This window comes from Marmota flaviventris, unplaced genomic scaffold (assembly GCF_047511675.1).
Source record: "Marmota flaviventris isolate mMarFla1 unplaced genomic scaffold, mMarFla1.hap1 Scaffold_447, whole genome shotgun sequence".
Taxonomy (NCBI): Eukaryota; Metazoa; Chordata; class Mammalia; order Rodentia; family Sciuridae; genus Marmota; species Marmota flaviventris.
The window spans coordinates 48,317-64,332 of record NW_027288275.1 but is presented as its reverse complement, the minus strand read 5'-3'; the positions used below and the strand labels follow the sequence as shown (position 1 = coordinate 64,332).

General features: G+C 49.2%; 1 protein-coding gene across 1 annotated transcript in view; it reads right to left on the bottom strand.

Moving 5' to 3' along the window:
- Positions 1 to 3,962: 3,962 nt before the first annotated feature.
- The window catches only part of LOC139701371 (neuroligin-4, X-linked-like), a 31,356-nt gene continuing 19,302 nt past the window's right edge, over positions 3,963 to 16,016 (bottom strand). Inside the window, exons 2-4 of the mRNA XM_071607260.1 lie at positions 12,618 to 12,822; positions 10,240 to 11,029; positions 3,963 to 4,812 (exon numbers count right to left, since the gene is read on the bottom strand). Of these exons, the coding sequence (XP_071463361.1) occupies positions 3,963 to 4,812; positions 10,240 to 11,029; positions 12,618 to 12,822 (1,845 nt within the window). The remainder of the gene's footprint in view (positions 4,813 to 10,239; positions 11,030 to 12,617; positions 12,823 to 16,016) is intronic.

Sequence of the window (16,016 nt, the reverse complement as noted above, 5' to 3'; positions counted from 1 at the left end):
AAATGTGGAATTCCTTTCCCTCTTTTTTTTTTTTTTTTTTTTGAATATAGTAATGCAAACCTCTAGAGGAATGATCATCGCTTTTACTTCTGGAACACAACCTAGATTTCTTTTTTTTCCTGCTTTTTTAACCAGGTGGGTCAGGAGACGGGAGCAGAGCCTTACGTTTCAAGCAATTTTGCAGAAAGGAAAAATAACAGAAAATATGGACCAACCCAGCCCTGCGGTCGGATTGCAGGAAATAAGTTGGAAATGCACAGTTAACTGGGGGGGTGCATTTGGCTCCCCTAAAGTGTCATTCAAAGAAGGTCCATGGGAGATAATGACAGATGGTCCCAACGCTCATGGGGGTGGGGGACAGAAATGAGGACACCCTCTGACTTCAAATGACCCTCTCCTTCAGCTTCTCCTGGAGTAAAACCAACTGGACCTTCCTCTTGGTCTCCAACTCCCTGGCTCAAAGTTACTGCCCCCCCCCCCCACCATGATGCTCACAGAGAACAAAGAAGTGGCTTAGGGGTGACTTCCTTCCAAATGCATCCACCTCCTCCCAGGGACTAGGAGACTGGGGGGGCTGTGTCTGCCCAGCAATCACCCCCTGCCCAGGACGGTCCCCAGCGTCCATCTCCACGCCTGCCCACCTCCCCTGCCTCGGCCGGTCCTTGGGTTTGGGGATGGAGGGAAAGAACTCTTGCGCTCATGGGTAACCGCAGCCCCGGCACCTGGCGTGACCCTGGGTGGGTGACGTGGGGACCTTTACCTTTCCTCAAGGTCTGAGCATCTCTGAGATGGCCTGAGGGGTCAGATGCCTTCCTTGAACGTGGACTCACGTGTCCAATGCAAATCGAATGCAGGGATGGAACCCGGTGGTCCGTACAGGTGACCGTCAATGGCTGATATTGTCTAAGGCTTTAACTTCAGACCCCGATGGATGCAATTCCTATTCAATGCATGTGTTCCTATGCAGATGTGAGTGTACAAATCTCTGGGTGTGCATTTGCATACGTGTGAGGTGTGTGTCTCTGTGTTCATACGATGCACATTTGATGGAAATGCAATCCTGAGGGATTTTAAATGCATGGGAGTAATGCACATAAACTCCTATGCATCTGTCAATCACCTGTCACCCCCCCAAAAAAATAAAAACACCCACAAAAAATCAAAGAAGTAACCACACCACCTACAAAGAAAGGAAAGACGCCCAATTATTTGCACAAAGCATTAGAAAATACTGTGATATTTTATTATTAAAAATGTTGCTGAAAAGTTTATACATATGTGTCCAGCCATATATATCTTCTATCATTACTTAAGGCAAAATTAAAAACAAAAGTTGCAGAATCATAACCCAAAGAACCATTGAACCCTGCGTGCCTTTCAAGATCAAGAATAAAAGCCTAAGAAAGTATTTTTTTCCTTAATTTTTTTTCTCCTTTTTTTTTATAGATAGCAAGTATATTTTTTTCCCTCTCATAGAACTCTATGAAGACTCTATAACCTCTTTCCCGTAGAAATAAGATATCCTCCGCGACGTATTAAATTGCTTTTTGGATCATAATCCTCTGTAAAAGCTAAAAGTCTATCCACGGAACACGGGGGACGCTTTGTCTCTACCCCGGGGGCCACGAAGCCGACGCATGACTGTACATATTGCTACCAGAAGACGATGGGAGGTACCGGACAGACACCGGGGTGCGCGCTACGACAGACTCAACCCACATCCAGGCTGACCATCCGAGCCAGTGGACAGGAGCCCATCTGCTAGGAGGACCAGCTGGGGCGAATACAGAGCTTGCAGAAATGGCCTGAGCACAGCTTTCCAAAAAAACCAAAAAAAAAAAAATTATAATAATAATAACAAATTGCGGGGACATCTCATCCAGGACATTTCACTGTGGACAGGGGAATGTGGTTTGCAGGTGCTCGGTGCGGGGGTGAGGGTCATCCTATTTCACATATTTATATACAGAGCCGAGCTCTCCAAAATCCAGATGGAGACAGCAGCATCGGGATCTATAGTGGGGATGCAGGTGTCCCCAAGAGCTCCCTTTTAGGTACAGATTCAATGCTGGGACACACCACTACGGCGGGGATTTCGGTGCAGGGATTTGGGGAGTTGAAGGTTGTTATTGCAAGGTGGCCAGGTGCTAAAGGCAGAGTGTCCACCTCAATGCTAAAATCAGAGATTGCATTTCTGGAATTAACCCCAGCGGTGCCCAGGTAGGTTTTCTTCCAACATCTTTGGCTACTGTTTCTTGGTGGGTGTATGAATTTTTGTTTTCCTCTAAGACCAAAAGACAAAGGGACCTTTCCTACTCTATCCTTCCATCTTGAGACACTCGAAAAAATATCCCTTAAAGGGACATTAAAAGGGACTTAAAAAAATGATTAAAAAAAACTGGCTTGCTCATAAATAAAGGCTCACCGCTGAGTCCAAGAGAAACACACGTGTCCTCCTGCCACCCGATTAGCAAGGCTGAGCAGGTCCTCTCCTGGGAAGATGGCCCTGCAGCTGCCCAGCTGAACAGTGCGGTATTGACCGCCCGGGCAGGCCCCACCAAGAGGGCTTTCTTTGATTTTTTGGCAGGGACCCGGGGTGGGAAGCACATCTTCCTAAACAGATTCAAAGGGGCCCCGGAGGACACAAGGACACTTGTATTCTCCCACGTCCCCGCTGTGGCTGGGTGTGCATTGAGCCTGCACCGAGACCCGTGCCCAGAAAAAAGAAAAATTCCCCCAAACCAGGGTCTGCCACCGACGCCCCCGGCATGCACTTCTGCAACCCAGGAGTGGACATGCAACGGGCTCCCCCCCACCCCTGGACGGACGGCCCAGGGTCTCTTGAAAGACACCACCGCCCTCTTCACCAACGAAACCAGTCAGACCAACAAAAACATCAAAAATCCCACGTCTTTGTGTACCTCAAGTAATCAAGAACAAAAGCCATTTTTTTTTTTGTTGTTTGATTTTTTTTTTTTTGCAGGGAAGGAAACAGGTGGAATGACTAATGTATATATATATTTATATATTTATATACATTCAGAGCACGATGAAAACCACGGTTTTTGCTAAAAGCTCTTTCCAACTAAAAACACCGATAAAAGCTTTTTTTTTTTTTTTTCGTTTTTAAATCTTTTTTTTTTTTTTCTCTCCACCACCCCCCTCTGGTTTTGTGTGTGTTTTAAACTCACAGCTATATACACTTTTTTTTTTTTTTTGATTTGTACAAAGTTTCTTAAATATAGTTCCAGCGGGCAAAAGGGTCGCTTTGCGCAGAACTATACGGATTCTCCTGCATAGTGAAGTCTTTTTATTTCAATAATAAAATCCTCCTCTCCCTTCTGTCTCTCTCTGTCTCTCCATGAGACGGTGCCAAGGGGTGACCGAGGACCCCAGGGGGGACTTCCTTGGCCGAGGTTCCGCCGTCCCCTTGTGTGGCACATAAAGGACATTATTGATGGATGCGTTTTTTGTTTTATTATTTTTCCCCCAACTGTGATTTAAAAAAAAAAAAAAATCCGATATCCTTGGCTGAGTTCCAGAAACCTCAACTGCCTTTTGTCACGTTGGGGTCCTCGGAGGTCCTTGGGGCCACCCAAGCGTCCCCTGGGCAAGGCGGGAATCTTTAAAGCAGTGTGGTCACGGAAATGGATGCTTTTTCACATTTCACAGGGTCAGAAGTGGATTGGGGGGGGGGGATGCAGAGGGGCGGGGAGGGGACAGGTAGATTCCAGGAGCCAGCGTCTGCAGGGTCACCTCGAAGACCCTTGATTTTATTTTATTTTTTCTGGTTTTTTTTTTTTTTTCCTTTTCGCTCCTCAGTCCTGCGGGATGCCAACCTGTCCTGGGTGGGAGATGGGGGCGCTGGGTTCTGTTTCTCCCCAGGGACGGGGGGGGGACCCTCTCTGGCTGGAGGGGACAGGGGACCGGACCGAGGGCGGGCGGGGGAGGGGACCGCGCAGCTATACGCGGGTGGTGGAGTGTCCGTGGGGCAGGTTGGTACTGTTCTGCCCCCCGCTGAAGGTGTTGAAGGTGTGCAGCGGCTGCATGCCCGTCAGCGTGTTGGGGATCATGGTGATGGTGTTGGGCGTCATGAGTGGGATGTCGTCCGGGGACCGGCGCAGGGTGAGCGTGTAGTCGGGCGGGCAGGTGAGCCGCAGCGTGTCGTGCGCCTGCAGGGAGTCGCACTCGTGGTCGTGGTCGAGCTGCTTCATCTGCAGCGACAGGATCTCCTCGTTCTGGATGTGCGCGATGTCGTTGGTGGTGTTGCGCTGCGGGCTGGGCCGCCGGTGCGTCTCGTGCCGCCTCTTGTCCTTCTTGTAGTAGAGGGCAGCGAAGGCCAGGATGTTGAGGAAGAGCAGCGAGGCCCCCACGGCGATGGTGACGCTCAGCTCGGTGGAGTAGTCGCGCTTGGTCTCGATGAGGACCGTGGTGTCCTCGGGCCCCGTCTTGTGCGAGTCCTTGCTGTGCTTGGGGCTGTTGGCCGGCGTGATGGCCGGGCGCTTGGTGGTGGGCCAGATCTTGGCCGGGGACCTGCGGGTGCCGTAGGGGAACGAGGTCATGTCCGGGGGAGGGACTTTGGTGGTGGTGGACACGTACTGGAAGATCTCGTTCAAGTTGTGCAAGTGGGGGACCAGCTCCAGCCAGAAGGCCACCTTGGTGGCCCGGTAATGATCCCTCACCCGGGGCTTGAGGCCGATGTGCAGGTACAGCTGGTCCTTGGGGTTGTACTTGGACCAGGCCACCTCCTCGAAGCGGTTGGGCTTCGTGTGGATGAACTTGGTGTCCTGGGGCACGGGCTGGTTCGGATCCCTGGGGAGAGAGGAGCAGGGGTTAGCGAAAGGAGGTCACCCTCAAGTGCATGGAGATCTCTGCACGACCCCCCACGTGGGGATCCGTGACAGGGTCATGGCCCGCGATTATCGCCGAGCTCAACCCAGGCACCCTTCTGCTTCCATCCAAGGTGCGTCTACCATTTTGAAACCAAAGGTAAGTCCCTCTTGAAAGATAATTGTCCCCCACAATTTCCCTGCTTTTGCAATGCATGCAATTTCTTTCAGTGAAGGAATTGGACGATTCCATGCCTCAAAGCGAATTTGGTACTTCAAATCGATTTGAAATGGTCCATCTCAAACCAGGGGTCATTTGTCCCATAGGGACAACGGACAGCGCTTGGAAATATTTTTTTTGGAGTGTGTTGCTCCATGGGGTATAGGTCAGGAATGGCGCTAAACATCTCCAGGGAACACTGGAGATACCACCTTAAAAAAATAATTAAATAAATGCATAAAAACTATCCCCCGATGTGGACAGGAGGGACGGAGAGGATTCTGGATTTCCGAGGCTACTCTGGCTGACCCAGTGAGCACTCTCTATCTCAATCAAGAAGGGACATTGAAGTCCTTGGACAGATGCTGGGATTTTAGCACAGAACATCAAATAAAAAAAGTGCATTGCTATTCCATAAACGGCTCGGACACAGACAGGCACCATGTTGCTGTTTCTGTTTGAAAGGGGACCATGATAGTATGGGACACCCGTTGAGGACGGAGTCAGGAAATGACCAGGAAACAGTTTTCGTGTTTTCTAGAGCCCTGCACACCGTGAGCAAGTTTTTGACCCCACCTGGCCCTCCATCAGTCTCCCACACTGTGGGCACAATGATCACCCTTGGAGGTGACAGATGAAGGTGAAGAATAGCAATGAGACTCTTGTCACAATGGAGAATTCAAGAAATATTATTGATCATCTTCCAATACGATTATTGGAATGCGTGAGCGATGGCCAGGGAAGGAAGGCTCTCGGGCCACCTTATTGTAGACCAGACTCTATCCTGTGTTTACTGTATACAGTGTACACAAGAATATTGCATATTGTATGCTCTGTACCACAGTATATGCCACCTGTATACTCTAAGTGGCATACAATATACCTTTATATAGTGTACCACAATGTTCAGGTTTGGATATGAGGTGTCGCCCAATGCTCATGTGTCAGACAACGAAAAAAAAAATGTTCATAGGTGAAATATTTGCACTATGATAACCTTGATCTAAATAGTGGATTAATCCACTGATGTGGATTAAGTGGGTGGTGACTGCGGCAGGTGGGTGTGGCTGGAGGAGGGGGTCCCTGGGCTGTGCCTTTGGGGTCTCTGTCCTGTCCCTGGTGAACAGAGCTCTCTCTGCTCCCTGGTGCCCTGTCCTGAGCTGCTCTCCTCCTCCAGGCCCTGCCGCCATCTTGTTCTGCCTCCCCTTGGGGGCAGAGCCATGGAACCAGTTGTGTATGGACTGAGACATCTGATACCATGAGCTCCAAGAAAACTTTAAATTGTTCTTATTGTATATTTTGGTCACAGCAACAGAAAAGTCGAATAAAACACACTATATCCTGTTTACTAAACGCCAGCTGTATACAGTGCATATGTGTGGCTGCATATTTGTATGCATATATGCAAACATATATATCTCTATCTCCATATATCATGAATTTTCTTACCTACTTAGCAACATTTACATGTTTGAAAAATCAGCCAGTTCGGATCCATTATATTTTTCTTTCTGCATGTTTTTTGGGAAGATGTCTGCTTCGATGTGACACCTCATGTGTCTTTTATGTATCTTGCAAAATGAATTTCAAGTCTTTTTCTATTAAATTGGGATCTGCCAGGAAAAGGCTGGGCCTCTCTTTTTTATTGTTGCCCCAAGACATGAAAAGGGGTAAAGATGCCTCCTCTTCCCCCCCCCCCCCTCGGTGTGAGTTTGCCGCCCGGCGTCTATTAGATAGAGAGCTTTTATGAAGCGCCGAGCCACCAGGACAAACAGTGCTCTGTCTGTGGGGCTCGCGGGCTCTGCGGCGAGGAACTCAGTGCATGTTTCAAAGGTAAAGAAAAACACATTTATTTCGTTCTCAAAGAATAGGCCAGAGGATTTGCAAAGCCCAGATAAGCCGGCTTCAGCCCGACACCATCTAGCTATTAAAGGTCTCCGAGAGGCACAGGCAGGGTCTGTGAAACCGCCATCAACTCTCGGAGCTGAGCAAACCCGGGGCCATGTCCCCGCTCAGACGCTCCAGAGACGGCATTAGGGCCAGTGGAGAACCAGGGGCTCATATTTCCCAATTTCTCCTTCTGCATCCAAAACGCTTTAATTTCCAAGAGGAAAAAAAAAAAAAATCAAAAGATCAGACCCATGGAGCCCAGATGCAATCTCGACAGCAAACATCCAGAGCATTTCCGCGGTCAGAGAGGGACGCTGTGGTCTGGGGTCCATACATGAGCCTGGCCTCCTCTCAGCTCAGCTGGGCAGGAGGCTGTGCTGGCCCTTTAAATAAGATCCATGCAGCAGCTGTCCTCCACCAGGTGGCTCAGTAACTCCTCCCGGACACCAGGGGGCGATGTCGGCTCAGCCTGAAATACCTCCTGGACCCCAAAAGAATCCCCACAGGCAGATGGCAGCTGACCCCCTCCAAAGAGATGCATGGGTCTGTGGCTTTGGGTGGCCATTCTAGAAAGATCTTCCCATTCTCGAATTGCAAAAGCACTTAAAGTCTTTCATGAGGGAGGGGGGTGTGTAGTTTGCTGGGGTCCACACCTCATCCCCTACCCCTTTATTTTGTTCTGAGGATGGACCCCAGGGGCTTTTGGGCATGCCAGGCAGGTGGTCTACCACAGGTCTGAGGACCTACTATGTGATCGGTATTAAAAAAAAAAAGAGCAAACCGGGTGCAGGGGTGCACGCCTGTCGTCCCCACGACTTGGAAGGCTGAAGCAGGAGGATTGCAAGTTGGAGGCCGGCCTCAGCAAATTAGCGAAGCCCTGTCTCTAATTTTAAAAATTAATTAATTAAAAGGGAAAAAAATGTAGGATTGGCTATGGCCATTTTGGTCCCAACCAGTGTTTTTAGATTTATAGCTTCACCAGGACCTCATTTCTCACTTCTGCTAGAAGCACCAACTGTGTCATATATTTTATTATTATTATTATTATTTTTGGAGTGGGGGACTGGGGATTGCACTCAGGGGCCCTCGACCCCTGAGCCCCGTCCCCAGCCCTATTTTGCATTTTATTGAGAGACAGGGTCTCCCTGAGTTGCTCAGGGCCTCGCTTTGGCGGAGGCTGGCTTTGAACTCTCGATCCTCCTGCCTCAGCCTCCCAAGCAGCTGGGATCACAGGTGTGTGCCCAACAGTTTAAGAAGCCTTCCCTCCTTCATTTCTTTGCACACAAGAAATGAAGTGTCCTTCCAACTTCTCTGGCATGCATCTTTCCTTTCTTCCTCTTTATTATAATGTTTTTTTTTTTTTTTTTTTTTTTTTTTTAAATAGTGAAAGCACCAACCTCATCCTCAGACATATCAGCAGCAGGGACAGCTAATGAGAATTTAATGGCTTTATTTGGGTTTCATTCTTCTTCACTGGGTCAATTAAACATATGATAAATGACTCTGACTTTGCCTTTAGGGAAAGCACACAAAGGTGATTTTTTGAAACGTGTAAGAGACAAGAAGTAGGCTCTTTTAATGAGGATTAAGATAGGACTTTTTGGTACAAAGTAAATAATAGATGAAACTGCGCAGGGTGGCATAGGCCTGTAATCCAAGAGGCTGGGGAGGCCGAGTCCGGAGGATAGCAAGTTGGAGGCCAGCCTCAACAACTTAGGGAGGCCTTAAGCAACTCAGTGAGGCCCTGTCTCTAAATAAAACACAAAATAGGGCTGGGGAGGTGGCTCAGGGTAAAGTGCTCTGAGTTTGCGTTCAATCCGTGGTATCCAAAAAAATAAAATAAAAAAGATGTACTACCTATACCAAAGTATATCTACATCTCTACCTATTTTTGTAGGCAGTTCAGTATATATTTATAAATAAAAATTTGAATAGATATTCTATGCATAAAAATATAAAATTGCATCTATAGTGTTAAAAAGATACATACTGAATATAATAAAGTACAAGTGCATGTCTATTTATTATCTATTATCGTCTATCTATATATTTAGGACATGGAAAAATCTTGGTGGCCGTCCATGATTTCTATATCCACGGATTCAAGCAATCACGACTAAAAATAATTTGGAAGAAAACCTGTGTTTTGGGGGCTGGGATCGTGGCTCAGAGGTAGAGCGCCCGCCTCGCACGTGAGAGGCCCTGGGTTCGATCCTCAGCACCACATAAAAATAAGTAAATAAAATAAAGATACTGTGTCCAACTACAACCAAAAAATAAATATTTAAAAAGAGAACCTGGGTGTTTGCAGAATTTTCCGTCGTTATATCTGTCATCCAGAAAATATTTAAAGGGCATCAGACAATGTGGACAGGTTGCATGTCGATATTGTGGCATTTCATAAAAGGGACTTGGGGGGGGGCGGGTCTTCAGAATCTGCTCATTGTGGGGGGGCTTCCTGCAGTGAACTTTCTATAAGAGAAATGGATATATAAATTTGTGTATGTGTGTTTGTGAGTTTGTGTGTATGCACACACACATCTACATATGTTTATATAGGCATATATAGGCACCCACATGTATACACAACAGACATCTAAATCACATACAGTCACATATGTCTACTCAATACATAAAGATACAGAAAACCTATGTTGATACACCTTTGTAATTATCACGAGGTTTACTTTGTTCCTGGGTTTAAAGTATCTCACTCCACCTTGAAAACAAGATTCTAAAATATCGGTAAGGTCAGTTGCCAACGTGACCGACACGTTTCAAAGAATCCTTTTATTTAACAAAAGAGATCAGGTCAGGGCTAGGTTTGAAATTCTGCCGTCAGCTCAGAAATCAATAATCAAAAATCTGCCAATCCTGCACCAGCAAGCACAAATTGGAGGACTTTTCAATAAGCACCAAGCACTCTCAGGTAGAATATATAGAGAATTATGTAAATATACCGATATGAGAAAAAAATGTAAAATATAAATAAATAGATACATAGATATAGTGCCAGAGATGGGTTGAATCCAGGGGTGCTTAACCACCGAGCCACACCCCCAGCCCTTTTAAATTTTCACTTTGGGATAGAGTCTGGTAAGTGGCTCAGGGCCTCGCTAAGTGGTTGAGGCCGTGGCCTCCCATTTGCAATCCTCCTCCCTCAGCCTCCGGTGCTGCTAGGATGACAGGCGAGCACTACCACGCTGGGATCATATTGCACAAGTCAAGGAAATGATTTGGGGGTGCAGGTGTGAGAAGAAGTGGAGCGGAGGAGGAGGAGGAGGAGGAGGCGGCACCTACCCGGTTTTGGCGAAGTTGGTCCAGTAGGTCATGACCACGGCGCTCAGCATGACGTCGTTCTTGGAGAAGTTGCAGCTGAAGAGCTCCGTGGGCCCGATCATGGGGATCCCGAAGACGTAGGGGACCTCGTCGCCGTGGGCCGAGTCGGCCCAGCTGGGCTTCATCTCGCTCTGGCAGTGGTGGTAGAAGGCGTAGAAGTAGGTGGGCGAGCCGTACTGGGCGTGCAGGTCGGCGGTGGCCACGGCGGGGGCCACCCACTGGTGGTCGGTGAAGAGGGCCACCAGGGTCTTCCTGCGCGTCTCGGGGTTCTCCTTGTCGGCCCAGTCGGTGTACATGAACTTGATGGTCTCGCGCAGCGTGTCCTTGCCCTCGGGGTAGCCGTACAGGTTGTCGACGAAGTTGGACACGGAGAAGTCGAAGTCGTTGGGGGTCACCCCGTCCTCGTTGTCCACTATGCCGTCCACGAACTTGAGGCCCTCGCCCTGGTTGACGCCCAGCATGATGTCGTAGTTGAGGAACTCGCCCTGCTCCATGAGGATCTGGGGGTCGTCCGGGATCACGTCGCCGTCGATGACGGGGCCGAAGGCGATGTGGTAGGTGGCCGGCGTGATGGCCTGCTGGATGAGCTCCTTGTGGTTCTTGTTGCGCAGGCACTCCACCAGGTCCGTCGTGTCCAGCATGTTGCAGCCCACCTTGTCGGCCAGGAGGCGCGTGTACTTGGCCGGCTGGTAGTTGACGGCCCAGCTGGACAGCGCCGTGCCGCTCTGGATGATGGCCTTTTGGAACAGACCTGCGGGGGCGAGCACAAAGACGCCAGCCAGTGAGAGAGCGCGCGCGGGAGGGAGGTCCCCTTTCTCGGGGCGGCGGAGGAGGACGCTGCTACTGTCCCTGGGGGCGCACAAACGTTTGCACCCGGCACCACGCAGCGGAGCCCGTGCGCACCGGAGTGAGGACGCACGATGCATCCGCAGAGCTCTGCGCCGTGGCTTTTCTGCACGGGTATATCTCCAGATTAAAAAAATATATATATAGAAGGGAGAAAAAAATGCAGTTTATCTCTGCACAATTTCATGGATTCTATTTTATTTTTATGCATTTATTTATTTTTTTTGCAGATTTGGCTTCATGCACGTGCGTAAAGACGCTCCCTGGTATCTGCCTTCCCCCCCAAACGCATGCTCTGCCCACGCATGAGGTCCAAAGAGCTTGCATTGCTCACAAGCAGGACTTCAGGACTGCGCCGGAGAAAAAAATTAAAAATAATAAAAATAAAAATAAAATGATAATAATGAAGACACTGGAATCTGATTCAGAGCGAGAATTCAGGGGAGCATGTGTGTTCCTGTCTTTGGTTGAAAGATATTAGGCTTTTATATTTCTCATGGAATAAATAAATGAGCTACGCTTGCAGAAATCTTCAATGGGTCTCCAACTATCTTTAAAAAAAAAAAAAAAAAAAATTGATCCACTCGTTTCCATGCAAAACTGAGTTTTGTGAGGTTTGTTTTGTCCCATCAGAAATAAAAAAAATGCCTGACTCCGAGGCAAATTTGGAAAGGCCTGGGCAGTTGCAGGAGCAGAATTCTAGGTGCGCTCAGCTCTCCGTGCAGCGGGAGGGACGGAGCTGTGACCAGGTGCGGAGGTGCATGCCCTGTCGGTTTTGAAGGACAAGGAAGCCATCAAAGAGTGCGGGGATATGATGGCTGTCAGGAGGATGAGGTTGGAAAGGTTGGACGACTGCGCGGAGATAACATGGGATTGGGGCGTGAAGCTGCCTAATGTGTCACTCAAAGGCACCTGGGGACCCCTTTCTGTCAGAAATGCGCACTGCGGTGGACTGCACTGACTCGAGTGTTTGCCGCTCAAGAGCGACGTGTTCGAGAGCCCTGGAGGAAAATCATGTGTCATTATTTGACCTATTCGAGGCATTTATAAGTTAAAACGAGAAGTTAAAAATGCTACGACAGCCGGACCTGGTGGTGCACACTTGGGATCCCAGCAGCCCCAGAGGCTGAGGCAGGAGGATCATGAGGCCAAAGCCAGCCTCCGCCAAAGGGAGGCCCTCAGCAACTCAGGGAGACCCTGTCTCTAAATAAAATGCAAAATCGGGCTGGGGATGGGGCTCAGGGGTCGAGGGTCCCCGAGTTCAATCCCTGGTATGCAACTTCCCGAAAAAAAGGTAATCTATGAATTTGTATCTGTCACTATTTAAGGATAATAAATGCCATTTTACATAAGGGACTGGACACATAAGGGATAGGACAGTTTTGACATATGCAAATAGGGCTCCCCTAGATAGTGACAGAGGACTGTCATTGGACCAAGTGCTCCTGCAGATCCCCCCGCCCTCCCCGCCCCGGGGGTCACCTTCATATTACCTTCCGAGTAGTGAGACAAGGTCAGGAGGCTCACGCAGGAAGCTCCGGCCCCGGAGCCGAAGATGGTCACTCTCTTGGGATCCCCTCCGAAGGCTCCCACGTTCTCCTCGATCCACCGCAGGGCCTGGATCTGGTCCAGGAGCCCGTAGTTGCCCTTGGCTGCCTGGTCCCCCGTGCTCAGGAAGCCTGCAGGGAGGAGACCCGCCTGTCAATCACAGCAAGCACCTGCGCCCTGTGCGTCTTGAACACTTTTTTTTTTTTTTTTTTTTTTTTTTTTTTTTTTTTTACGTATTGTTGATTGCATTTCTTCTGTGAAGGGTCTGCTCAGATCCTTAGTTCAGTTATTGACGGGGTTATTTACTTTTTTTTTTTGGTGTTACCTCTGGGAGTTAGAGACATGCAGATTCAGAGTACAGGGAGATTTCGTCTCACCCAAGTCAGAACGGCAATTGGGACAATGAATACAAGTAACAATAAATATTGACGAGGACGTGGGGACAAGGCTCACTCGTCCGTTGCTGGTGGGACTGCAAAATTGGTGCGATCACTCTGGAAAACAGGTTGGAGATTCCTCGGAAAACTGGAAATGGAACCACCATGTGACCCAGCTATCCCACCCCCCAGTTTATACCCAAAGGACTGAAAATCAGCACACTACAGTGACACAGCCACATCTATGTTTATAGCAGCTCAATTCATAATAGCTAAGCTGTGGAACCCACCTAGGTGTCCCTCGATAGATGAATGGATACAGAAAACGTGGTACACGTACAGGATGGAATAGTACTCAGCCATGAAGAAGAATGGCATTATGGTATTTGCAGGAGACTACCATACTAAGTGAAATAAGCCAATCCCCAAGAACCCAGGCCAAATGCGTTCTCTGATGTGTGCATACTAATTCACAATAAGGTAGGGGGTTATGGAAGAACAGAGGTGCTTTGGATTAGGCAGAGGGGCGTGAAGGGAGGGGAGGGGTACTGGGTAGGGAGGACAGTAGAATGGATGGGACATTGTGACCCTGGGTGCATATATGACCACGGGAGCAGGGTGATTCTACACGATGTGCATCCAGAAGGAGGAGAAGTGACACTCCATCTATGTAGGACGTGTCCAAGTGCAGTCCACTGTCACGGAGAGCTAATCAGAACAGATCACTTCAGATAAATGCAAAAAAATCTGGTGCTTTAATCACACTCCAAACCCTCAACTCCTGTTCACATCTCCCCAACTGTCCCCCCCGATATCAGGAAAGGTCACTCTTAACATTTAAAACAAGGAGGATTCTCTCAGGTGACAGTTTAGATTTTTGCTAAAGACCATCACATGACCAACTCCCCCTTGGGAGATGCAAACCAGGCAAATTTGGCCTCTTCCACAGCAGGACCATCAGCGACCCTGTCTCCTCCCCCATTTTCTTGAACACTGCAAAACAATTCGACCTGGAAAAAAAAAAAAGTGTCTCTCCCGTGATGTATTCAGGTCACTTCACGGCAAGATGGAGAGTCACCTTGGCAGAAGCAAAAATCACGCATCTTTTTAAAATTTTTCCCCCTAAAGCATCCTGCGTGTTTAATTAGTTGCACGGACGGTCACTCAGAGGCGTGCACTGCCTGATATTTTTTCCAAATGGAAGAAACCAAGGACCAGGAAGCCGCTGGACGAAGAGTGTCTAAAACTGCAAATCACCCTCTGTCCAGCAGGAGGCGCACACGGACGCCCCACCTCGTCTTCCTGCAGGGATTTTTTTTCTTTGCACCCGAGGGAACCTCACTCTCCTGGTCAGAGGGGGTTAGGAACTCCCCCGGAGCAAGACAGCTGCCAAGGTCAGCATGGAAACAAGGTCACACAGAAGCAGATGTGTCTGGCGCATTCTGGGGCAGATGAGCTGGGGTTCCAGGGGACGCTGGGACCTGGAGGCATTATTCATTAGTGTTTAATGAGCAATTATTTAAATAGTTTAAATGAGCAATTACTCATTAGTGTTTCCGGGCAGGGAGGTGTCCTGCAATGTCACAGCGTCATCACGGACATGTTTTGCACAATGCTTAAAAAAAAAAAAAAAAAAAAAAAAGAATTGTGCAGGGGTGTATTAAAGGGATAGAAAGGGGAAGGGGACACTCTCGAGGGACAGAGGGCTCCTCTCAGAGAGGACAGGGACAGCGTGCCCCTCCTGCCCTCCAGTTCTATTGGGGTCCCAGGGAAGTTCCCAGAGCTCCGCCCAGGTCCCCTCCTGACTCTGACGGACAGCAGGGTGACCTCCGACTCTCCAGTCCCTACGGCCATGGCCACTCTGGGTCACCCTGGCCCCTGCTGCCTGGTTCTCAGTGGAACCTGTTCTTGCAGATTTTAGGGTTGGAGGAAGGATCCTTGTCCCCCTGGGTCCTGGGACCTGGTATGCGTCAGGGACGTGACTTCCCACCTGCATTTCCCCTGCAGGTCACAGGAGGTTTGGGAGGAAGGTGGCGGAGCCTGTGGCGGAGACTGTGCCTGGAGGCCAGGCAGGGCTGCAGGTCCAGAGCTTCTTGGAAAGGAAGCTGTGGGGTCAGCCCCGGGGGCCGCTGATAGACAGGAAGGGACTGTGCTGAGATGCCCATGTCCTTATCTGCAGACTCAGGACTGGGTTTGTCGACATGGGGATCCCTGCAGACCTTAGGGCCTCCCTTTGGCTGAGGCTGGCTATAAACTTGGGATCCTCCTGCCTCAGCCTCCACAGCGTCTGGGATGACAGTTGTACACCCCTGTTCCCAGCCCCATCAGAGATATTTTGATGCTTATGGATGGAAACCAGCCAGAAGGGTGGGATTGCAAGCCCTCTCTTCTTCCCAAGTCGGTTTTCCAACACACACACACACACACACGTGCTATGAACACAGACTCCTTCCCTGGGCTCCAGGGCACAGGGCCAGGCTGTGTCATCTCGGGCTCCACCTCCAGACATGCAAAACCTCACGCGATAAATCATTTTTTGGCTCTTGACCTTATCCGCCTGCCCTATTGCTCTCTGGGCCATTCTAGACGGTGCCTCTGTGGATAGGGCCCTTGCAGAGCACAGCGCCCCCTGCAGGCCAGCCCCAGAGAGGCTTCTGTTCGGTTGCTTTTTGATTTCCCTGCACACAGTAGGCCCGCGCGCTCTGCAAAGCTTTGCAAAACGGGCAAAGTTTGGAAACTCAGACGTCAGGACTAGGTGGAAGGGGAGTTTCGGGTTATGCAAACGGGGAGGTTTGGGGTGATGGAGTCTCTCCCCATAGACTGAAGGATGCATCTCAGGCTACTGGTTGCAAAACGATTTTGCAGAAATGTGATTTGTATTTTTTTATGCAGTCAGGGTCTCAGTGTTCAGTTGAAAACCCACCGTGAAGATCAAGACCAAAAATAAAAGGACTTTTTTTTTAAACT